The sequence below is a fragment of the Drosophila mojavensis genome, unplaced genomic scaffold (genome assembly GCF_018153725.1).
Source record: "Drosophila mojavensis isolate 15081-1352.22 unplaced genomic scaffold, ASM1815372v1 contig_108, whole genome shotgun sequence".
Lineage (NCBI taxonomy): Eukaryota > Metazoa > Arthropoda > Insecta > Diptera > Drosophilidae > Drosophila > Drosophila mojavensis.
Window position 1 is genome coordinate 331811 of NW_025318636.1, and position 25832 is coordinate 357642.

General features: G+C 36.2%; 2 protein-coding genes and 1 long non-coding RNA gene across 8 annotated transcripts in view; 1 reads left to right on the forward strand and 2 right to left on the reverse strand.

The window, feature by feature from the left end:
- LOC6578187 (ras guanine nucleotide exchange factor Q) overlaps positions 1-25832 on the reverse strand; it is a 44606-nt gene that overhangs the window by 18209 nt on the left and 565 nt on the right. For 5 of the 6 annotated variants that reach the window (XM_015166079.3, XM_015166080.3, XM_015166081.3 and 2 more), the window contains exon 2: positions 4869-5066. In XM_015166079.3, the coding sequence (XP_015021565.1) occupies positions 4869-5066 (198 nt within the window). Of the gene's footprint in view, positions 1-4868; positions 5067-25832 lie in introns of those variants that run through there. The other variant, XM_032728587.2, reaches the window with a different exon arrangement.
- On the reverse strand, positions 1949-3896 carry LOC116803838. Its single transcript, XR_004363844.2, has 3 exons — positions 2301-3896; positions 2062-2109; positions 1949-1975 (listed from the first exon to the last, which is right to left on the reverse strand). It is a non-coding gene; the product is annotated as an uncharacterized LOC116803838 (long non-coding RNA).
- Positions 8445-9622, forward strand: LOC122757718 (serine/threonine-protein kinase pakE-like). Its single transcript, XM_044010948.1, has 2 exons — positions 8445-8918; positions 9171-9622. Exons 1-2 carry the CDS (start codon positions 8663-8665, stop codon positions 9221-9223), a joined length of 309 nt encoding a protein of 102 aa, XP_043866883.1. The 5' UTR covers positions 8445-8662; the 3' UTR covers positions 9224-9622.

The following is a 25832-nucleotide window of genomic DNA, read 5'->3' on the forward strand; positions in this document are numbered from 1 at the left end:
GATTGATTTCTGGACTTTCTAGCCGTTACTGTAGTTTTGTCTGATGACGCTCTCTTAATAAGCTATTCAATTTTAGTAACTGGTCAAGCAAAGCAGTGGTGCGGGTGCTAGAGGCGACGCAAATAATGTTAGAATAGGAGGTTCGAACCTCTTTGGTGTTATTTTTTTTCATACATATTTTGGTTTTTATATAATAGATATTTTATTGGGAAGGTGCGAGCTTGACTGAATGGCACTTAATACTCTTCTTTTTCTTAGTCGAATAATTTTATAAGTTTAAATTTTCTTCTTAAATAGCCCTCAAATACATGTACGCAAATACATGCATATGTATATATGTAAGTCTGCACGCATAGCATCAAGCATTCCAGCCTTATACACGCGCTCATTTGTATATGTGTATGTATGTACACATAAATGCGTACTGTAGCATATTCCAAGAATCTCGCTGCGATTGATTTGTCTTTGCATTGTTTTTGAATTTCCAGCCGCTACACTGTCTTTTCTTTGCTATGTGGCGTCATAACAATAATGTGATTTTGTTTTAACTACTGTTGATCAAAACGACGCGGTGGTGCTGTAGGCTGAGGCGCCGGCGATCTTTATTTTAGATATTTTGACATGAACATGCTATTCGCTTGGGTGCGAGTTCAAATCCCGCGGAAAACTTTTTTTTTGTAAATTGCAAATTTTTTTTGTTATTTTAGCTTTTTATATTTTATTAATTTTATAAAAATGTTTCCTTCCGTGCTATCAATGCCTATTAAGCCTATTTATATGTACAAATACATAAATAGATGGCTGACGCATATAAATGCCGCGATATGGCTACTATAAATGCCGATTGCCACGCCCCTAATGGCCGTAGACTCCTCATTTTTGGCCAGTTCTTAGAACGAGCAACCGGTAACCTAATTGCAAAATTTGAATTCTTACGCTCAAAAAATGTGAAAATTACAGGGTATTTTTCGATATGCCACGCCCCTAAAGAGGCTTAAAAATTATTTTTGGGGCATCGATAGAGGAGGCTACCACTTAACTATTCAAATTTTAAGCTTCTAGCTCTTAAACTGTAGGAGATATAAACTTTTGCGGTTTGTCACGCCCCCTATGGGCGGACATATATCTACCATAGCTCGTTGGACTTGGGTGACCAACCCGCGTATATATACCAAATTTCAGATCTCTAGCATCAATAGTGCCTAAAATATAGCAGAATTCGAAAAATCACTATATCTTCAGGTCCGATTTGCCACGCCCCTAGTGGGCGTAGATATATAATTTTTTCACCCATCTTCATAGAATTAAAACATTAGCTTACATGCAAAATTTCAGCATTCTAGGTTTATAACTTTAGGAAATACATTTTTATCCGATTTGCCACGCCCCCAATGGGCGGAGATATACCCGCTATAGTTCGTGATCTTGGGTGGTTGGCACGGACCTACATACCAAATTTCAGCTTTCTAGCTCTTTAACAAACATGATTTCTGGTATATCGGAAAATGCATTTTCCGATTTGCCACGCCCCTAGTGGGCGGTTCGGGAAAATTTTAACACTTTATAAATCGGAGATATACACGAGTATGTGTTCCAAATTTCAAGTCTCTAGGTTCAATAGCGCCGAAATAGATTGCGTTCATACGGACAGACGGACAGACGGACGGACAGCAAGACGGACATTGCACAAAACCAATATACTCATTTCACTTTCGTGAATGAGTCTAAAAATTGTAAGTCTCTAGCGTCCAAACATACGGACAGACAGACAGACGGACAAATTGACTCAGCTCGTCGGCCTGATCAAGAATATACATACCTTGTGGGGTCTGCCACGCCTCATTTTTCTTGCTACATACTTTTAACAAAATCATTATACCATGATCTCCCATTTTCAATGGGTTCTTGATCAAGACGACGATTTTGTTTTTTCAGTCTAATTTGAACACTTTTAGACCTGGAGATTTCAGATTTACTGTGTATATGAAGTTGATGAATACAAAGATTTTTTAATTTACAGATTTTGTACAATTCGTAATTTGGAATTTGGAATGTACTCACATTCTAATCATATAATCATGCTCTGAAAGTTGCATTACGATTGTCCGTCTACAAAAGAGATTATTCAACAAATAAGTTCTCATAATATTGCCCACACTGCAGCGCAGCCCAAGCGCAGTCGCTGCTTAGCAGAGCGCGTGATTATATGTACGTGTTGATGCATGTGTATGTATGTGTGCATAAAAGAAGTGCAGAATGAGTAGAATATCTGGGCAAAAATAAATTGGATATCATCTCACGGTAGCGCTGCGAACGGCGACGAATCTATCATTCGTGGTCATCATTAACACTGGTCGATACAGCTGCGATATTTTCTTCAGTTCGCACTTTACGTAAGCGTGTTGGTGGGTTAATGTCCACTAATATAAATTTGGTGCGATATTTAGTCACAATAGCCCGAATAGCCGCTCCAGTGGGTCGATTAAACTGAACATAAAACGGAAAAAGCGCGCGATGAACTTTCTTAACAGAGCACGCATTTTGATATTAAAATTCAATATGTTGCAAGCGTTGTTCGTTTGTGAGACGATTCATGGTTAAATTATAGACCAAACTGAAGATGTTTGACAGTGAAACAAAACACGAAACGTGCGTCAGCTGTTTAAATCAGTGTTGCCAAAAAGATAATAGCTAAAAAATCGCCCTTTAGCTGTCGGCGATGGTTCGGAGGTAGGCACAAAAAATTAGAGGGAAGCCAGAATCGTTTGAGAAGTAGACGGCCACCGAAACTCGCTGCGCTATATATAATCTTATATATAAAATTCTCTCGTTTGTTGCCTAACTCCTCCGAAACTGTTCGACCGATTCTCACGAAATGTTGTGTGCAAGTCGGGTAGGTCTGAGAATCGGCCAACATCTATTTTTCATGGCCCTAAGTTTAAAGGGTAGGCCACCATTAATTTTTTTTTTTCTTTTTTGACGCAACGACCTTACGATATTATTCAGTGACGCAATGTATAATGAAGCATTGATTTCCATAGAGGATCTTTGCATTGTCATTGAGAATTTACCCAGTAGGCTTGATAACAGTGACTGTGTTCGGTCATGCTCTCATGTTAAACAATTATTCATGCACATTTTATTAATACGTGAACGTGATTTATTAGTATAAAAGGTAAGGCAAATAATGAGCCATCAAATACGATATTACGTCACTGTTTATCATCAAACAGTTTTTCAACTTCATTTATTTATGTTTGATTAACAGACAGCAATGTCACGAAAACGCAAGGAGGCTAATTTGAGTCGTCGAACACTCAAATCTAGAAGCAAGATAGCAGAGCTTAAAGATCAGATGAAGAAAGGCAACAAAGCAATGCAGATGTCCGTGTAAGCATGGCGTAGTTACGTGCATCACAATTCACGATTGATTGGTACATTGGAATGCCCGCACTGCTATGCCCTTAAATTTAAAAATGAGCCGGTCGGGATGTGTTGCTCATCAGGAAAAGTAAAACTCCCAGAAATTGAAATACCGCCGGAACCATTGCACGGCTTCCTTATTGGTACTGATCCAGATTCTTTGCTGTTTTTGCAATCAATTCGAAAATTCAATTCATTTTTTCAAATGAAGGGGAAATAGTTCAAAATACTGCTGCAAATGGTCAACAATTTAATTCTACATTCAAAATCAAAGGCCAAGTTTACCGCAATGTAGGTTCATTGCTACCAATGCCAAGTGAACCTTATAAATTTTAACAAATTTACTTTTTGAGTGGCAAAACATTCCTTATTTCGTTACTTCTTGCCGAGATACGAGCAAAAAAAGGCATCGCATTAGCCGTTCCATAATCTGGCATTGCATGTACTTTATAAGATGGAGGCAGAACAGCTCATTCGGCATTCAAGTTGCCACTGAACAATCAAAATAATCCAGATGCAGTTTGTAACTTTAAAAAACAATCATCGATGGCCACTGTGTGGATGAATGTACCGTGGCACATAAGCATTCGCTGGAGGCAAAGCAACGTTTGCCGGGTCAGTATGTATACATATATTTATATGCGCCCTGAAACATATACATATTTTTATACCCAGAACCCATTGAAAATGGGAGATCAGGGAATAATGATTTTGTTAAAAGTAACAGGCAGAAGGAGGCGTGGCAGACCCCTTAAAATATATATATTCTTGATCTTAGCTCTGTTCGTGTGTTTGAACGCGTCGATCTCAGAGACTTAAAATTTTTTTCCTGTCCGTGTATACCACGCGCATATCGAGTTTTGCTTTGGAAAATCGATAACTTGCCCCGTTATTTTGTTATCAATTAAAAACGTCGAAAGCCAGTAATAAATTTACATCTTTAAAGCTAGAGTCGCCAAATTATAAATGTATATTCATATGTACTTTATAGAATTTCGATTTTGGTCAAAATTTACCCCACCCTTATATTCACCCCTTCACCCTTAAGTTTGTAAAATACGTATTTCAAATACTAGAGACTCGTGCTTTGGCAAATATGTGCATATCTATAATCTAAAAGTTTCATGAAGATAGTCCATCCATCCGTGTGTGTGTTGTATCACTATATCACTTGCTCGAAGGGTTAAGGAAATCTCGTAGTCGAGCAGTTTTGACTAGAGCTTTCTTACTTGTTATGTATTTATCTTTATAAAATTTTAAAGTCGTACAATCGGCCGCCACCGTCTACATTATACTTATTCGCAGTCCCAAAACGGTTTAATATTTTTCGGTAAAGCGATAGCAAAGCAGTCCTACCCTAACTGACGGTACCATTCGGAATAAAACTTTTGGATCCCTAGCTCCAAAACATTTCAAAACTAATCAAAATTACATTTGTTACTTACCATACATCCCGAAAATTTCCAAATGAAAAACTTCTCCGATTTGAATATTCATTCGATTTTGAAAAGTTCCAAAAACGCAAACGCTTGTGATTGTCTTCTTCATTAAATGGATTCAAATGCTCTGGGTAGTTATATATTGATATTCTACTCGGGGATCTTTCACCATTTGGTCTAAGCACATTATTTGAATGCATCATCCTTAAATAAATAAAAAGTAAACGAAAAATGTTTTATATTACATTTTAAGAAGAATAAATATAACCTAATATACAGACGACGGCATAAGTATCTTGACAAAATTGGTTGATTTACTTTGCATTCTGTTTTGAAGAACTGTTCCAAGTTTAAGCATAAGCATAAGCATAAAGCAAGTTTAAGGAAGTACAGTAGAATCAGAATATAACGACTCCACTTATAGCTTCCAACACGTTATTCTTATAACGTCTTCCGTGTAAAACGACGATAACTACTTCCGTTATTTTGTTATCGATTAAAACTCTTATCGAAAAATTTGTTAATTAGTTATAAAATTACACTTCCCAGAAATCTAGAGTCGTTAAATTTTATGTGGGTGTAGGGTGACCATCTGAGCCACATCATTCCGCGACAGTCAACGACTATTTTAGTAAAAAAACAAGTAAGAACGTTGCAGTCGGGCGATATCGATTGCAGACGACTCATTCACAGGCCAAACGCTGTCAACAAGAGTATATAGTGCTATTTTCAAGTCTAGTGTGCAACAAAAACCAGGGCATGATCCAATTAAAATTGGAAGATCATCGATAGTTATTTATTTTATACGAGAGGCAATTTAAATTTAAAACAAGTAAGAACGTTGCAGTCGGGCGATACCGATTGCAGAAGACTCATTCACAGCACAAACGCTGTCAACCAGAGTATATAGTGCAATTTTCAAGTCTAGTGCGCAACAAAAAACAGGGCATGATCCCATTAAAATTGGAAAATCATCGATAGCTATTGCTATTGTATATAATTTATAAAATTTAGACTTTTAATAATATATATGTATTTATATCCATATATTGGATACCGGCTTCAAGCTAGCAGCAGATCAGCGCGATTTTACTATACATGTGCACACACTCATCGTCTATTCTATGCGTACAGACAGAAGCGCGCCTTTTCTCACATTCTTAGAATTTCGATTGATTTCTGGACTTTCTAGCCGTTACTGTAGTTTTGTCTGATGACGCTCTCTTATTAAGCTATTCTATTTTAGCAACTGATTGCTCGAGCAAAGCAGTGGCGCGGGTGCTAAGGGCGACGCAAGTAATGTTAGAGTAGGGGAGGTTCGAACCTCTACTATGTTATTATTATTATTTTTTTTTTTTCATACCTATTTCGTTTTTTATAAAATAGATATTTTATTGGGAAGGTGCGAGCTTGACTGAATGGCACTTAATACTTTTCATTTTCTTAGTCGAATAATTTTATAAGTTTAAATTTGTTTCTTCTTAAATAGCCCTCAAATACATATACGCAAATATATACATATGTATATATGTAAGTCTGCACGCATAGCATCAAGCATTCCAGCCTTATACACGCGCTCATTTGTATGTGTGTATGTATGCATACATAAATGCGTACTCTAGCATATTCTAAGAATTGTAGTAGTCCACTTTATCAAATGTTCACTGTACTCAGTAACATATATATTTACATACACAAAGAATGTCACAAATACATTGTTACAATTAAACATACATACATAAGAAGTAATATGATCACTCTCAAGTGCATTGGCCTCAACAGTGCACTAACTCCGCTGAGTCGGCATATTTTGCATGCGCGACTGTTTCGTAAACAAGTGGACACATTACCCCCTCTCCGTCTGCGACTCTCGCCAGACCATTAAGCTAATATATAAACACTTATACCTAAGCATATACACTGCGCGTCATCAGGTTAGCGCCCCCCCTTACACTCAACCTCAAAGCTAAATAAAATCTAAACCAGCAGAGCTCCAGCTTTGAAATTTTTTTACATTATACTCCATTTATTTCTCTTTAAAATACAAAAAGAATGGCTACTGTAACAATAAGGCTTATTTTTTAATAATTTTTTTTGTAAAATGTACAAAAAACATGTAACAAAAATTTGGTCATCAGATTAGCGCCCCCTGCGCAAAATTCAATTTATTTAAGTTAATTACCAAAAATAACACCTGTATTTTAAGCTATTGTTATTTTTAAGTAATATTAGTAGTGCGTAGTGCCGTTTTTTGTTTGAAATTACTTTAAAAATTCGATTAGGAATGGAATTATAAAGTTGTTCAATATTATTCAAGGATATGGTTGATTAAGCGTGTTCAGTACCTTCGATTAACTCTGTCTTTGTACTATAATGCTTTCCGGACTCATATACTTTCCTGACCAACCATCCCCAAACGTTTCCAATGATATTAAGGTCGAGTGAGTATGGTGGCCACTCCATGAGATCAATTTTTTGGCCCTGAATCCAGGACTTCAGGGATCAGGCGGTCTGAATTGGGGCATTATCATGCTGGAAAATCTAATGCCGGTTTTCAGACAGGTTATAGAAATGCGGAACAGCAGTTTTAAACACGATGTTATAGTCCTATGCGTTCATGCGCGATGTCAAAAATTGAAGCTTACAAGCGCTGTAGTAAGATATTGCACCCTACATCAATGCCACACCACCCCCCCGCCGCAACGGCTTGGAAACCGTTCCAAATAATGTTCTTCTATGAGTAGGTCATGGATATAATAATTATATCCATCAGTTTCTTCCAAATTCAATTTTTCTCATCAGAAAAGACAACATGCTGCCATTGGGTAGACCACGTCATGTTCGCCCGGCCAAAATTAATGCGTATTTCTTTTCTCAGCATATCGACTGGTGTCTTTTTTTTTACATTCTGTTTCTTTAAGTAATTAACTTTCTTAATTGCTCTTTAGACCGTTGATAAGCTCGTCCTAACACTGATTTTAACCCTAATCTTGGTGGTCGATTCGTGGGAATTCGAAGCGTCTCGAACTAATGCTCTTCTATTTCCTTCTGAAATCGCTTGATTATTGCCGCGTATATAGTTTTTTCCATAGTTTTCCCTATTTGTAAGAAAATTGCCACTTAGATTTCTGTTTTTTCCTGTTTTTTCAGCAATTTTCTGGTTGCATAGTCTAGATTCAAAGTATGCCTCAATCTTTGATTTTCAACCAAAGATAAAACTGTTTCTTTACCCATACTATAAATATATTGAATACTTTAAGCTTCACAAAAAATTTGGTGAGTGTAATTGCCAAAATAAGCAAGATAATTACAATTGCATTTGGGGGCGCTAATCTGATGACGCAAAATAAGTGCACACATTTTTTGCGAAAATACAGAAGAATAGAAAATAAAACATAACGGGTTTTCACTCGCGGTTTTTTTTGGTATGAGAGACATCTCATATGATGATAATGAAATAAAAAAAAAACCAAGAAGTTGCGTGCAATAGGCAAAGAGAAAAACGTAAAAGAAAATGAGTGTAAGGGGGGGCGCTAACCTGATGACGCGAAGTGTATGCATATGAACGAAGCCGCTCTGCTGCTGGCGTAACCGGCAGCACAGCTATGCGGCTCTAGCTATAAGAATATAATATATATTCTGTAAATTCATTCGCAAAAGAAGTCTAAGATGGCACTGACGTGCCATCGTAAATAAATGCTTTCTTTATTAAAACATTCGACAAATTATCCTCAACATGGCGACCGTGACCAGTCCTTTTAAGGACTAACCGGATCAACAAAAACAACAAGAACAACAATATGATCATCAACCGCAACATTGTCAGCACAAGCAATAGCAGCAGCAGCAACAACAACAACAACAGCAACAACAACAACATCAGCAACAACAGCAGCAGCAGGCCCAGAAGTACAGCAGCAACGTCGACGAGGACAACAAGTAGCCGCGCACATCCAGCGAGAAGGCCAAGAATGTCAACAGCCGCATGCTGGCGGCATAATACATCCGCATCACATCCGCATGTGACACAGGAGACACAGCAGCAACATCAACTGAGTGAGTAGAGGCTCTGAGCTATGCCTACAAATAGGCGCAGTGGAGTTAATAGAAGGCTTAAGAATAAAAAAGCCGAACTCCTAAAGCTGTTATTTGCCACCAACACGAAAATAAGTTGGGAAAGAGGCAATAAAATACAAGCAGAAATCGACAATATCGAGTCGATTCAGCAAAAATATAAAAGCTCATCCTCTACAAACGAAAAAAGCATCAAGAAAGTAAAAATTATTAACGATATCAAATTTCAAGCAGTACCACCAAAAAAAGGAAATCAAAACAAAACCGGAAGATACATGCCCTGCTGACTGCGCTGGACCACTGGAGACGCCTCACTGCGTATACACATGTATGAAAAGGACCAGCACCGGCGCCCCAACAGCCTGTGCGGAACCTGCACCGGCGCCCCAACAGACCAAGTACTATAGGGCCGGCAGCGCTACATAGAGCGCGCAACATATTTCTATATATATATATAAAAATAAATTTAAATTTAAAAGAAAAATTGTTAAACTAGGAATTAAATTAAGTCATGAAATGTAAAGATATGTTTGTAATACTGAGCGATAATTGCGTTGCTCGTAATAGAGTATGGCCTGACAGCCATACGAAACATTAGACATGAGATCACTGCGCTGATCGAATAGGAAAACTATATTAGAAAGAATATAAATGACGAAGTGAAAAAAAATTAAGAATAACAAAATTAAAAATTAAAAAAAAAAAAAATAAGTAGTTGATTATGAATTTAAAAAAAATATATATATATAATAAATATATAAGAAATGCACCTTATCGAGAATCATTATATTATCGTTTTATACTTCTATGCGAAGTAATAGCATAAGTAAATTTGAAATTGAATCAGAGAAATTAGTCGAATTAGGAGTAGCACCCAAAATGGGACTCGTAGACACAAAGGTAGTGGATTCCACTGCTAACGTAATAAACAAAATTGAGTCAAATAATGTGGACTCTAAAATAACAAATATATTGCTGTTTATAATCGTCATTATTATGAGTGCATATGTAATTTATAAAGCATATTTGCTGCATAACAAATGCATTACAAAGAGGGCCTTAAGCCAAGCTAATGATCTAGACAAGATCTAAATAAATGCACAGACGGTCTAAACAGGAATAAATTTAAAAAAAAAGAGAAAACTTTTATATATGTCTAATAATAAAAACACACTCAAAAAACAAATATTTGTCTAGTATATAGGAAATAACTAAAATTTCAAACGCACATATTAGAGACCTATGTCAGCAAGTACTCAGCAGAGAGCCAGAATTCCTAGTGAGATCATTAAATGTGCTTCAACAGCACAAATAATTTATAAGCGTATATGAATTCTCAGGAGAATATGTGGAAACGTTCGGTGGTGTTACATGTCCATTAGATGGTCTGACCCAAATCGAGCAAGGTCTTGTCTTAGCGACAACCATTACTTATTTACAGGCTAAAATTGTAAGTGAATATAACCCCATACTAGGACAATCCAAAAAGTTATGGTGCGATCGCATCGCTAACAAGCTTTTCAATCCTAAGAATGAATTGGGAACAACTCAGCCTCCATATACGCGAAATAAAAGAAAAATTTAGCAAGTCTTATAAATGTGTAACACAGAATAGGACAATACAAAAAGAAACGTTAGTAAATGACAATAGAGAAATAATTGGCAAATCGAATTGGACAAAGATTTCAAAACTATTGATCAAACTACGTTCGAACCTTATAAACGTAAAAGAAAAATATAAGTTAGATATATTCATACCAACCGTATTGAACACACCTCTAGCTATGTATATTCACTAACATAGAATCAGCTGACGAAAATTCCGATTCTGAGTCCGAAACTCAGATAAAAGAAAAAGATCTAAACGATCTAACAATACCAGCCCTATTTACATTATCGGAACCCGATAATGAAATAGAAGAATATTCAGACATAGATTCTAATACAAGTATAGTTGATAGAAAAATAAACATAATGGCAAATATAAACGATCAAAGAGCCTATATAAAGGACATTTCAAATGCCATTCCGGAATTCAACGGACAAAGAATACATCTTCAAAGATTCATAAGAGCTTTGAAGTTAGTAGATCTTACAAAAGGCACATTTGAAGATATAGCTGTTGAAGTAATAAAATCAAAAATTATTGGCTCAATATTATATAAAGTCCAAGACGAAACAACTATAAAAGCTATAATAAAAAAACTTCAAGATACTATAGTTGGTGAAACATCCGACGTAGCAAAGGCCAAACTATCTAAAACTATACAAAAAGGAAAAACCGCCGAGAAATTCACGACCGAAATAGACAATTTACGAAGGCTTCTTGAGGCTTCGTATATTGATGAAGGGTTACCAGCGGAACATGCTGATAAATTCAGTACCAAGGAAACCATTGACGCAATGATTAAAAATTGCGAACAGAGTAAATTAAAAACAATCCTTGAGGCTGGCAACTTCAAAACAATGAACGATGCCATAGCCAAATATGTACAATATAGTACAGAAATGACCGGAAATCCAAACACGGTGTTCTACACCCAAAGGGGTCGAGGTAATTTCAATAACAGAGGTCGTGGTAGAGGCAATGGCCGCGGTTATTATAATAATAATAATGATCGCTACAACTACCAAAACACCAATCAAAATAACTATAGAGGAAACAATAGAGGAAATTATAATAATAGAAGTAATAGAGGAAGCAGTAGAGGAAATAACCAGCAGAACAGCGGTTATAACCGATACAATAATAACAATAATAACAACAATGTTAGGGTGGCCCAAAACACATCGGGATACTCACAAAACCCATTAGAAAATCAGCAGTAAAGATATCGGAAATTCACACTATCAATCTCAGCAAAAATATATATGTAAAATTCACAAACGCTAGTACAGGAAATGAATTAGTCTTTTTAGTCGACACCGGCGCAGACATCTCAATATTAAAAGAAAATTCGGATGTTTATCAAAACATCCAAACAAACAATATAATTAACATACAAGGAATAAGTAAGGAAGTTACTAAATCCAAAGGATTTACGTCTATAGAAATACAAACTTCAAAATATATAATTCCACACGATTTTCACATCGTGAATACAAACTTTGCTATTCCATGTGATGGAATACTAGGAATAGATTTCATAAAGAAATATAACTGCGTATTGGATTTCAATCCAACTGAAGACTGGCTAATAATTAGACCAAACAATTTAAAATATCCCATTTATGTTCAAATAACATACAGTTCTGGCAACAACTCCTTAATTCTGCCAGCAAGATCTCAAGTAATCAGAAACATTAAAATAAACTCAGAAGAAGAAAGTATACTTATTCCAAATCAAGAAATTCAGCATGGTGTTTACATAGCAAATACCATAGTAAATTCTCAAAACGCATTCTTAAGAATACTGAATACAACTAACGAAGACCAATTAATTAGCATAAATAGTTTAAAACATGAACCACTTTCAAACTACGAAGTAGTTACAACAACTCCAGAAAAAAGAGAAAAAATTGTACTAAGCCAGCTATCAAAAAATTTTCCGCCATTATTCCATAAACAGCTAACGTCACTGTGCGTACAATATAGTGATGTGTTTGGTTTAGAAACCGAACCAATGACCACAAATAATTTCTATAAACAAAAACTGAGATTGAAAGATGATGAACCGATATATATAAAAAATTATAGAAATCCTCACAGCCAAAAAGAAGAAATTCAGAAACAAGTCAAAAAACTAATTGACGACAAAATAGTCGAACCGTCCGTATCTCCCTATAATAGCCCTTTGTTATTAGTACCCAAGAAAACACTTCCGAATTCTGAAAAGAAAAAATGGCGATTAGTAATTGACTATCGTCAGATCAATAAAAAATTGTTGTCCGATAAATTTCCACTCCCTAGAATTGATGATATTTTAGATCAACTAGGTAGAGCGAAATTCTTTTCATGCCTAGATTTAATGTCAGGTTTTCACCAAATAGAACTCGAAGAAAGATCAAGAGATATTACTTCATTTTCAACAACAAACGGTTCATATCGCTTCACGCGGTTACCATTTGGTTTAAAAATAGCGCCAAATTCGTTTCAAAGAATGATGACTATAGCATTCTCTGGACTTGAACCCTCTCAAGCATTCCTTTATATGGATGACTTAATAGTCATTGGTTGCTCCGAAAAACATATGCTCAAAAACTTAACTGATGTTTTTGAGAAATGTAGGCAGCACAACCTAAAGTTACATCCAGAAAAATGTTCATTTTTTATGCATGAAGTCACTTTCTTAGGACATAAATGCACAGATAAAGGAATCGTACCCGACGACAAAAAATACGACGTCATTCAAAATTATCCAGTCCCACATGATGCGGACAGCGCCAGAAGATTTATAGCTTTTTGTAATTACTACAGACGATTCATTAAAAACTTCGCCGACTATTCTCGTCACATAACAAAGTTATGCAAAAAAGATGTCAAATTCGAATGGACGGCAGATTGCCAAAACGCCTTCGAGCATCTAAAATCGGCATTAATGAATCCAACACTCCTCCAATACCCAGACTTCAGCAAAGAATTTTGCATTATAACGGATGCCAGTAAGCAAGCTTGTGGAGCAGTCCTTACACAAAACAAAGATGGACTTCAACTCCCGGTAGCATACGCATCAAGATCTTTTACTAAAGGAGAAAGTAATAAAAGCACAATAGAACAGGAACTAACAGCCATACATTGGGCAATAACGTACTTCAGGCCATACATTTATGGTAGACACTTCACTGTCAAAACAGATCACAGGCCACTCACATATCTATTTTCAATGACAAATCCGAGCTCCAAACTCACCAGAATAAGACTTGAACTAGAGGAATATAATTTTACGGTAGAATTTCTAAAGGGAAAAGACAACTACGTAGCCGATGCGCTATCTAGAATAACGATAAAAGACTTAAAAAATATACAGACAAATAATAAAATTCTGAAAGTCACTACCAGAAATCAAAGTAAACAGTTAAATTCCTGCGCAGGAAAAGAAAAAGAAAAGGAGGTCTTGCAAAGCAGACTCCAAATGCTTCTAAGCCCAACGTATACGAAGTACGAAAAAGCGAATAACAAATTCTTTATGTTTATTAAAACAAGGAAAGAGTGTTATCGCAAGAATTGATGTTAGCAATATGTACACCAATGAAACTTTTGACTTAGGTCAGTTCTTTCAAAGGCTTGAATCAGAAGCCGGTATACTTAATATTAGCAAACTCAAAGTGGCACCGAGCGAAAAGATCTTTGAGATTATCTCAATAGAATCTTTTAAATTAATGGGCAATAAATATTTAAAATCTTTAAGAGTAGCGCTACTCAAGCCGGTGACCCTATTATCAAACGATAATAATAAAGAAAAAAAAGCAATACTGTCTACGTTCCATGACGACCCAATACAAGGAGGTCATACTGGAATAGCCAGAACGATAGCCAAAATAAAAAGGCATTATCACTGGAATAAAATGACAAAAGATATATCGAATTATATAAAACAAGTAAGAACGTTGCAGTCGGGCGATACCGATTGCAGAAGACTCATTCACAGCCCAAACGCTGTCAACCAGAGTATATAGCGCAATTTTCAAGTCTAGTGCGCAGCAAAAAACACGGCATTTTGCCATTAAAATTGGAAAATCATCGATAGCTATTGCATTCAAATTACATACATATATAATTTATACAATTTTGATTTTTATTATATATGTATTTATATCCATACATTGGATACCGGCTTCAAGCTAACAGCAGATCAGCGCGATTTTCCTATGCTTGTGCACACACTCATCGTCTATTCTATGCGTACAGACAGAAGCACGCCTTTTCTCACATTCTTAGAATTTCGATTGATTTCTGGACTTTCTAGCCGTTACTGTAGTTTTGTCTGATGACGCTCTCTTATTAAGCTATTCTATTTTAGCAACTGATTCCTCGATCAAAGCAGTGGCGCGGGTGCTAAGGGCGACACAAGTAATGTTAGAGTAGGGGAGGTTCGAACCTCTACTATGTTATTATTATTATTTTTTTTTCATACATATTTCGTTTTTATAAAATAGATATTTTATTGGGAAGGTGCGAGCTTGACTGAATGGCACTTAATACTTTTCATTTTCTTAGTCGAATAATTTTATAAGTTTAAATTTGTTCTTCTTAAATAGCCCTCAAATACATATACGCAAATACATACATATGTATATATAATTATATATGTTTGCCTACGCGCATAGCATCAAGCATTCCAGCCTTATACACGCGCTCATTTGTATGTGTGTATGTATGTACACATAAATGCGTGCTCTAGCATATTCTAAGAATCCCGTTGCGATTGATTTGTCTTTGCATTGTTTTTGAATTTCCAGCCGCTACACTGGCTTTTCTTTGCTATGTGGCGTCATAACAATAATGTGATTTCATTTTAACTACTATTAATCGAAACGACGCGGTGGTGCTGTAGGCTGAAGCGCCGGCGATCTTTATTTTAGCTATTTTGACAAACATGCTGTTTGGGTTGGGTGCGAGTTCAAATCCCGCTGAAAACATTTTTTTGTAAATTGCAAATTTTTGTTATTTTAGCTTTTTTATATTTTATTAATTTTATAAAAATGTTTCCTTCCGTGCTATCAATGCCTATAAGCCTACTTATGTGTACATATACATAAATAGATGACTGATGCATATAAATGTCGCAATTCGGGCACTGTAAATGCCGATTGCCACGCCCCTAGTGGCCGTCGACTCCTCAATTTTAGCCAGTTCTTAGAACGAGCAACCGGTTACCTAAATGCAAAATTTGAATTCTTACGCTCAAAAAATGTGAAAATTACAGGGTATTTTTCGATATGCCACGCCCCTAAAGAGGCTTAAAAATTATTTTTGGGGCATCGATAGAGGAGGCCACCAGTAACTTAACTATCCAAATTTGAAGCTTCTAGCTCTTAAACTGTGGGAGATATAAACTTTTGCGGTTTGCCACGCCCCCTATAGGCGGACATATATCTACCATAGCTCGTTGGACTTGGGTGATCAACCCGCGTATATATACCAAATTTCAGATCTCTAGCATCAATAGTGCCTAAAATATAGCAGAATTCGAAAAATCACTATATCTTCAGGTCCGATTTGCCACGCCCCTAGTGGGCGTAGATATATAATTTTTTCCCATCTTCATAGAATTAAAACATTAGCTTACGTGCAAAATTTCAGCATTCTAAGTTTATAACTTTAGGAGATACAGTTTTGTCCGATTTGCCACGCCCCTAATGGACGGAGATATCCGACATAGCTTGTGATCTTGGGTGGTCGGCGCGGACCTACATACCAAATTTCAGCTTTCTAGCTCTTCAACAAACATGATTTCTGGTATATCGGAAAATGCATTTTCCGATTTGCCACGCCCCTAGTAGGCGGATCGGGAAAATTTTAACACTTTATAAATCGGAGATATACACGAGTATGTGTTCCAAATTTCAAGTCTCTAGCTTCAATAGCGCCGAAATAGATTGCGTTCATACGGACAGACGGACAGACGGACGGACAGCAAGACGGACATTGCACAAAACCAATATACTCATTTCACTTTCGTGAATGAGTCTAAAAATGTGAGAAGTGTCAAAAGTCTAAAACGACTAAACACACAAAGACTCCATTAACTATTACCGAAACTCCACAGAGAGCTTTCGACAGGGTAATTGTTGACACGATCGGTCCTTTACCCAAATCAGAATACAGAAACGAATACGCAGTAACTTTAATCTGCGATCTAACAAAATACCTTGTAGCAATTCCAATTAAAGACAAAAGTGAGAAAACAGTAGCAAAAGCTATATTTGAAAATTTTATTCTGGTATACGGTCCAATGAAGACGTTCATTACGGACATGGGTACAGAATATAAAAATTCAATAATTGAAGACTTATGTAAAAATCTTAAAATTAAAAACATAACTTCAACCGCACACAATCACCAGACAGTAGGTACCGTGGAACGAAGCCACAGAACACTTAACGAGTTCATACGATCTTATATATCAGTCGATAAGACAGATTGGGACGTATGGTTAAGATACTTCGTATATTGTTTTAACACAACACCCTCTATGGCACATGACTATTGTCCATATGAGCTCGTGTTCGGCAAAACGTCAAACTTGCCAAAAGATTTTAATAGCATAGATATAATTAAGCCACTATATAATGTAGAAGACTATGCTAAGGAATCAAAATTCAGACTAGAACAGGCATATAAGAGAGCTAGGCTAATGCTAGAAACAAATAAGAAAAAACAAAAAATTTATTACGATAGCAATAGTTTAGATTTTGAATTAAAAATAGGAGATAGAGTTCTACTAAATAACGAAACAGGTCATAAGTTAGATTTTAAATATACAGGACCATACAAAGTAGAAAGCATAGGAAAAAACGATAATATAACAATTTCAAATAATAAAAATAAAAAACAAGTAGTACATAAAGATAGATTAAAAATGTTTAATTCATAATCAATTAATTGCAAAAAAAAAAAAGAACAAAAATAAAAATATAAATAATTAAACTAGTAAAAAAAAATCAAGAACAGGAATGATCAACCTGCTTGAAACAAAACACAAAAAAAAATATTTGGATAAGTAATATAACTAAGAAAATAACTCCATTAAAATTACGTTATTTTTCAAAAGGAGGGAGATGTAGTATGTCCACTTTATCAAATGTTCACTGTACTCAGTAACATATATATTTACATACACAAAGAATGTCACAAATACATTGTTACAATTAAACATACATACATAAGAAGTAATATGATCACTCTCAAGTGAATTGGCCTCAACAGTGCACTAACTCCGCTGAGTCGGCATATTTTGCATGCGCGACTGTTTCGTAAACAAGTGGACACATTACCCCCTCTCCGTCTGCGACTCTCGCCAGACCATTAAGCTAATATATAAACACTTATACCTAAGCATATATGCATATGAACGAAGCCGCTCTGCTGCTGGCGTAACCGGCAGCACAGCTATGCGGCTCTAGCTATAAGAATATAATATATATTCTGTAAATTCATTCGCAAAAGAAGTCTAAGAAGGCACTGACGTGCCATCGTAAATAAATGCTTTCTTTATTAAAACATTCGACAAATTATCCTCAACACTGGACTTTCTAGCCGTTACTGTAGTTTTGTCTGATGACGCTCTCTTATTAAGCTATTCTATTTTAGCAACTGATTGCTCGAGCAAAGCAGTGGCGCGGGTGCTAAGGGCGACGCAAGTAATGTTAGAGTAGGGGAGGTTCGAACCTCTACTATGTTATTATTATTATTATTTTTTTTTTCATACCTATTTCGTTTTTTATAAAATAGATATTTTATTGGGAAGGTGCGAGCTTGACTGAATGGCACTTAATACTTTTCATTTTCTTAGTCGAATAATTTTATAAGTTTAAATTTGTTTCTTCTTAAATAGCCCTCAAATACATATACGCAAATATATACATATGTATATATGTAAGTCTGCACGCATAGCATCAAGCATTCCAGCCTTATACACGCGCTCATTTGTATGTGTGTATGTATGCACACATAAATGCGTACTCTAGCATATTCTAAGAATCTCGTTGCGATTGATTTGTCTGCATTGTTTTTGAATTTCCAGCCACCACTCTGGCTTTTCTTTGCTATGTGGCGTCATAACAATAATGTGATTTCGTTTTAACTACTGTTGATCGAAAAAACGCGGTGGTGCTGTAGGCTGAAGCGCCGACGACCATTATTTTAGCTATTTTGACAAACATGCTGTTTGGGTTGGGTGCGAGTTCAAATCCCGCGGAAAACACTTTTTTGTAAATTGCAAATTTTTGTTATTTTAGCTTCTTTTAAATTTTTTTAAATTCATAAAAATGTTTCTTTTTGTATTAAGAATATCTATTAAGCTTATTTATATGTACAAATGCATAAATAGATGGCTGACGTATATAAATGTCGCAATACGGGCACTGTAAATGCCGATTGCCACGCCCCTAGTGGCCGTCGACTCCTCAATTTTAGCCAGTTCTTAGAACGAGCAACCGGTTACCTAAATGCAAAATTTTAATTCTTACGCTCAAACAAGTAAGAACGTTGCAGTCGGGCGTTACCGACTGCGGAATACTCATTCACATCCCATCAACAATTTAGTAGTTAAGTTTCGCTCTAATACTGTAGAATATACAGGTTTTTCCGATTTGCCACGCCCCAACTGGGCGTAGATACCTCATTTTTGGTCAGTTTTTAGAAAGAGATAACGGTACCCTAACTGCAAAGTTTGAATGCTTACCCTCAAAAAATGTGAAAATTACAGGGTATTTTTCGATATGCCACGCCCCTAAAGAGGCGTAAAAATTATTTTTTGGAGAATCGATAGAGGAGGCTACCAGTAACTCAACTATCCAAATTTGAAGCTTCTAGCTATTATACTTTAGGAGATATCAACTTTTGCGGTTTGCCACGCCCCCTGAGGGCGGACATATATCCGACAAAACTTTTTGGTCTTGGGTGATCAATCCGAGTATATATACAAAATTTGAAGTCTCTGCCATCAATAGTGTCCAAAATATAGGAGAATTTAAAAAATCACTATATTTTCAGGTCCGATTTACCACGCCCCCAATGGGCGTAGACTTTCAATTTTATCTTTAGACTTTATAGAATCATACCATTAGCTGACGTGCAAAATTTCAGCATTCTAGGTTTACAACTTTAGGAGATACAGTTTTATCCGATTTGCCACGCCCCCAATGGGCGTAGATATATCCGCCATAGCTCGTGATCTTGGGTGTTCCACGCGGACCTACATACCAAATTTCAGCTTTCTAGCTCTTTAACAAACATGATTTCTGGTATATCGGAAAATGCATTTTCCGATTTGCCACGCCCCTAGTGGGCGGTTCGGGAAAATTTTAACACTTTATAAATCGGAGATATACACGAGTATGTGTTCCAAATTTCAAGTCTCTAGGTTCAATAGCGCCGAAATAGATTGCGTTCATACGGACAGACGGACAGACGGACGGACAGCAAGACGGACATTGCACAAAACCAATATACTCATTTCACTTTCGTGAATGAGTCTAAAAAAGCCTAAACAAAGTACAGGATATAATTTCAATAGTAACACCGACCCGATGGGGGTATTTTATTGGCCAGTCTGACCAGTCAGAGATACTAATGAAGCTATAACAAGTAAGAAGACTCTAGTCGAGACTGCTCGACTAGGAGATTCAGGGTATCTCCTAGTCGAGCAGTCTCGACTAGAGTCTTCTTACTTGTTAATCTAATCTGATATTCTAATCACTCTGCACTTCTTTTCTGCACACATACATACACACCTACATATTAGAACGCGCTCTGCTAACTGAGCAGTAAGCAGCAACTGCGCTTGGGCTGCGCTGCAGTGTGGGCAACATTATAAGAATTTATTTGTTGAATACTTTAATTTCTAGACGTACAATCTTCATGAAACTTTTAGATCGTAATTATAACAATAATATGCGTGCATTTGCCAAAGCATAAGTCTTTAGTATTTGAAATACGCCTTTTACAAAGGTGAGGGCGAGGGGGTTGATTTAGGGGTGGAGGGTAAATTTCAACAAAAACCGAAATTGTATAAAATGCATATAAATATACATTCAAATTTTGGAGACTGTAGCTCCAAAGATATAGGAGATATAATTTTATAACTGATTTTCGATAAAGTTTATTTATACCCTGAACCCTCTAATCTGATATTCTAATCAGACACACACACATACACACGCACGCATTAGAACGCGCTCTGCTAACTGCGCAGTAAGCAGCGACTGTGCTTGGCCTGCGCTACAGTGTAGGCAACATTATAAGAATTTATTTATTGAATAATTTAATTTCTAGACGTACAATCTTAATGAAACTTTCAGAGCGTAATCATATGGTGAAAATGTATGTACATTCCAAAGCACAAGTCTCTAGTACTTGAAATACTTGAAATACCTTTTACAAAGGTGTGGGTGAGAGGGTGGATATAAAGGTGGGGGGTAAATTACAACAAACATCGAAATTATATAAAATACATATAAGTCTACATTTAAAATTTGCAAGCTCTAGCTCTCAAGGTGTAGGAGATATAATTAAATAACTAGCTTTCGGTAAGGTTTTTGATCGATAATAAAATATCGGAAGTAGTTATCGATATAAAAAGGAAAACTTGATATGCGCGTGATATACACGGACCTAGGAAAAAAAATTCAAGTCTTTAACTCTTATATCTTCTGAGATCGACGCGTTCATACATACGGACGGACGGACGGACAGGCACACGGACAGGGCCAAATCGACTCAGCCCGTCGTCCTGATCAAGAATATATATACTTTGTGGGGTCTGCCACGCCTCCTTCTGCCTGTTACATACTTTTAACAAAACCATTATACCCTGATTTCCCATTTTCAATGGGTTCAGGGTATAAAAAGGGAAAAAAGCAATGGACCCAAATGGCTACCCTGAGGTACACCAGACGAAACAAAGATCAGTTTAGACATAGCTGTTCTCAGCAAGACTCTTTGGGTTCTACCCATTAAATAGGATGAAATCCAAGATACAAATCTAGGTGAAATCCTAAGCCTTCAAGCTTAAGAATTAGTATGTGATGATGTACTGAGTCAAATGCTTTACTGAAGTCAGTATAAATAACATCAGTTTGCATTTTTTTAGAGAAACTGTCATTAACAAGCGAAGTAAACTCAAGTAAATTAGAGGACGTTGATCGATTTTGAACAAAACCATGTGAGATGGTTGAATAATCGATTTGCAAAAATGCTGCAAGGCCGATGTTATAATTTTCTCAAATAACTTCGGAATAGCAGATAATTTCGCAATGCTATTATTATTTAGAAATATCAGATCTTCCACCTTCAGGGTATAAACTGAACCCATTTTCAATGGGAAATCAGGGTATAATGGTTTTGTTGAAATGTACGTAACCGGCAGAAGGAGGCGTGGCAGACCCCACAAAGTATATATATTCTTAATCAGGGCGACGAACTAAGTTGATTTGGCCCTGTCCGTCTGTCCGTATGTTTGAACGCGTCGATTTCCGAAGATATAAGAGCTAGAGACTTGAATTTTTTTTTTCTTTTAGAATTCGATAAATCATCCCATTATGTTTTTATCGAATAAAAACATTCAAGTTCAAGTCAGATTCCACTACAGCTGATTGTGAATGATTTTTCCTTTTTTTAAATTTCTCAAATATTCAATATAATATGTAGATCATATGCTGAAAGTTTCATTGAATTCCATTCAGTTAAAAATTAATTAAAAATCATCAAATATTTGGCCAATTAACAAACGCGCGTGCAGCAGCTACAACAGCATCGTATGCTGTTAGTTTGGTTTAGTTTTGGTAGATGGCGCTGCAGCAGTGAATCTATTTGAGTTTTGCCAGCACAGCTTCCAAAAGTGAGGTGGCGTAGTGTGTTAACGGCGATAGATGCAACTGATGTTAATTTTTTTGTTTCAAAATATTTTAATATTTTTATAAATGAGTTTTCTATTTAATTTATATTTTTAAATACACCGAAATTGAAATTTTAACCATACTAAATGTGCGTTTTTAAAAGTTTGGTTATTCTAGCAGATTCTTAGAATCACATCAGCAGTTAGTTTGGTTTAGTTTTGCTAGATGGCGCTGCAGCAGTGAATCTATTTCAGTTTTGCCAAAACGGCTTCCGAAAGTGAGGTGGCGTAGTGAGTAGTTGCGTGACACTCGATCGAGAAGTCGCGGGTTCGAATCCTGAGCGGTGCAACTTATGTTAATTTTTTTAATTGGCTCAAAATATTTTTATATTTTATTAAGTGAGTTTTGTATTTCATATATATTTTTAAATACATCGAAATTGAAATTTTAGCCATAGTAAATGGGCATTTTTATTAGTTGGGTTCAGGGTAGTATCACTAACCAGAGAACACATAAACTAGACAACTAGTGGAAAGTTTTTTGCACGCTTTTTTTTGAGGCTTTAACACCCCAGACAGCTTTGGACTCGCTCCTTACTTTTAGGTTCGAGCTACGAAAAAATACGAACGCACAATCATTTCGCTTCATGCGCTCGACCGAGATGGTCAAATTTTGAACATAAGGTGTGAAGAGTATACCGAACTTTTCAAACCGTTTGCCAAGCTCCTACAAAATATTTGCGTTTTCGTTATTATTTGTGGGAAGGGTATGAAAGCGTTGGTGCTCATAATGAAAATGCTTTCGCAACGAGCGTGCACGCACACACTCTCCCTTGCTACATGTACTATGAGCATTTGTATGCCTGTGTGCGAGGCTCTTGCTGCCTCTAGCAATTTTAAAGCCCAGCATTTGCATTAGGTCGATCTTGTGAACTGCTCACACTTACATACATATGTATGTTTGATTGTGTGTACGCAGGGGCCGCGATGCTCACAAATGATGGGGTAATCATTGTAGAAGCATTTGAGCATTTCAGTGCCTTTATATGTATGTGCGTATGTTTGTGTATGTTTATGTGTGTATGCATGCGACATGAGCATTGACGTGTGCCTACGACAACTTAGAATTTTGTGAACGATTTTGGGTTTTAATTGAAGAGAAACGGCAAATTTTGGGCTGATAATAGACGAAAATACTGAGAAAGAATTGAGTTTCGCGACGCACGCACACAAAAGCACATACACGTAGCAAGGATGTAAATGTGTGTGTGCATGCTCGTCGCGAAAATGTATTCTTTCTGTGCACAACAGCCTTTGCAAATTATAAAGCCCAAAATTTGCCGTTGGTCTGCCTTGTGAAGTGAGCACATGCATAAATACATTTGTGTATGTGTATGCTTGTATGGGATGGCAAGCTAATTGTCTCTGGATTTAGTAGTTTGTAAATTTTGTATTATTTGAATCGTAGGGTGACTATCAAATGGGCCATTATGACTTAATTAGAAATTTTTGACAATAATGAGTAAAGCTTGAGTATAATATGACATGTGTATTTCATATATTGCAAAGCATTTAATAAAGTTAGTAGTGTTTTACGATAATTTTTTCGGTTAAAAATGTGTATAAAATAATTTTAATTATATATAATTATTTACGGGTATAAACACATTTATAAACATGATTAGCAATAATAATATATAAATGTACTTATGTACATATGTATGTATGTTCATACATAGTACATCTGTGTAAAGTGGTTATGACAGTCCGTAAGACCGACCAAATGCAAATGCTGGGCTTTAAAATTGCTACAAGCAGCAAGAGTAACGCACGCAGGTCACAAATGCTCATACATGTAGCAAGGGACTACAAGTGTGTGTGTACTTGTCCGTCGCGAAATCATATTGTTTATGCGTATCAACGCTTTCATACCCTTCCCACGAATAACCATCGAAACGCTTACATTTTGTTTGCATGAGCGTGACAAATGCTTTTATGATTTCGGTATACCCTTCACTCAAGAGGAAAGAGCTGGGATCGTCGCGAACAATATTCAATTTTTGTGCGCTGCTGCTATTCGAGACCATAGAGAAAGACCATAAAGAGAGGGAGAGAGTGAGTAAGGGAAAAAGAGCGCATAGCCGTGCTTCATTTGGTAATGTGTGCATTTCGTGGCAGCAGTCGCAGCACACTGATTTTGTCGTGCCTTATTTTCACTGCTTGAGCCTCAGAAGACCGAGCCGACCAAATGAGAAGTTGTCCGGTTTCTTCAGCGCATTTTTTCGGTGTTGAAAAAGTTTGTTCTACATGTCTAGTCTATGTGTTCTCTGGTCAGTGCGTAGATTTTGGAACCTGGCTACGTAATTATCAAATTTTGACTTGCCATCTTATTTCACCTTATTTCCACCTTATTTCGTGCAGCAGCATAGTAAAACTTTGAAACCGTATTTCCGCTAACCCAGTAGATATCCAAAAAATTTAAATGAGGTCTTATTTATTGGTTATTCATTATGTATTAACGCACTGCATTATTTTTCTATTCTATTTAATAATATTTAAAATTAAAGAAAATTAAAATAACTGGCCTTTCCCATGCCACAGCTTATTTTGTGCACTTCACTTTCAATGACTTTATCGGGTATTGTCCAGTCCTGGTTGATCTGGAACTGTCCAAATGTGGTCAATCCACTAGCCCAGTGGTGATACCTAAACTTCATAGAAAATTTGTGGGAAAAATTGGGCGTGGCCATTCGGAAAGGTAAATATCCAATCAAAATGACTTCAAAACGGCCCTATTAGAGGAATGGCCAAAAATCTCCAGAGAAGTCACCCGAAAATTGTTAAACTCGATGGAATCACGCTTAAAAGAGGTTATTAAACAGTAAAGAGGTAAAAAAAATCTATATTTTAGAATTTTTGGGCAATAAAGTCATTGAAAGTGAAGTGCACGAAATAAGCTGTGGCATGGGAAAGGCCAGTTATTTTAATTTTCTTTAATTTTAAATATTATTAATTAGAATAGAAAAAAATTGCAGTGCGTTAATACATAATGAATAACCAATAAATAAGACATTTAAATTTTTTGGATATCTTTACTGGTTTAGCGGAAATACGGTTTCAAAGTTTTACTATGCTGCTTCACGAAATAAGATGTGAGCCACTGTATGTATCCATCTATGAACTTATCTCGATAGATCTGCCTATCGCTCTGATAGATTAAGGTACATACATACATATATTTGCTTATGTACGTAGATACATATATACATATGTATGTATACAGAAGGTAACACCTTTTATTTATATTGTAGTTGATATTTTTTATTATCACTTCGATTAGAAAAAGAGAAATTGTATTATGTCCGCATGTGTATATTTTATAATCGTACATACAAAC

Coding starts and splice junctions, on each gene's coding strand:
- LOC122757718 (XM_044010948.1), top strand. CDS start 8,663: ATGATCATCAACCGCAACATTGTCAGCACAAGCAATAGCAGCAGCAGC. Junction 8,919..9,170: donor ACAGCAGCAACATCAACTGA/GTGAGTAGAGGC, acceptor AATTTCAAGCAG/TACCACCAAAAAAAGGAAAT.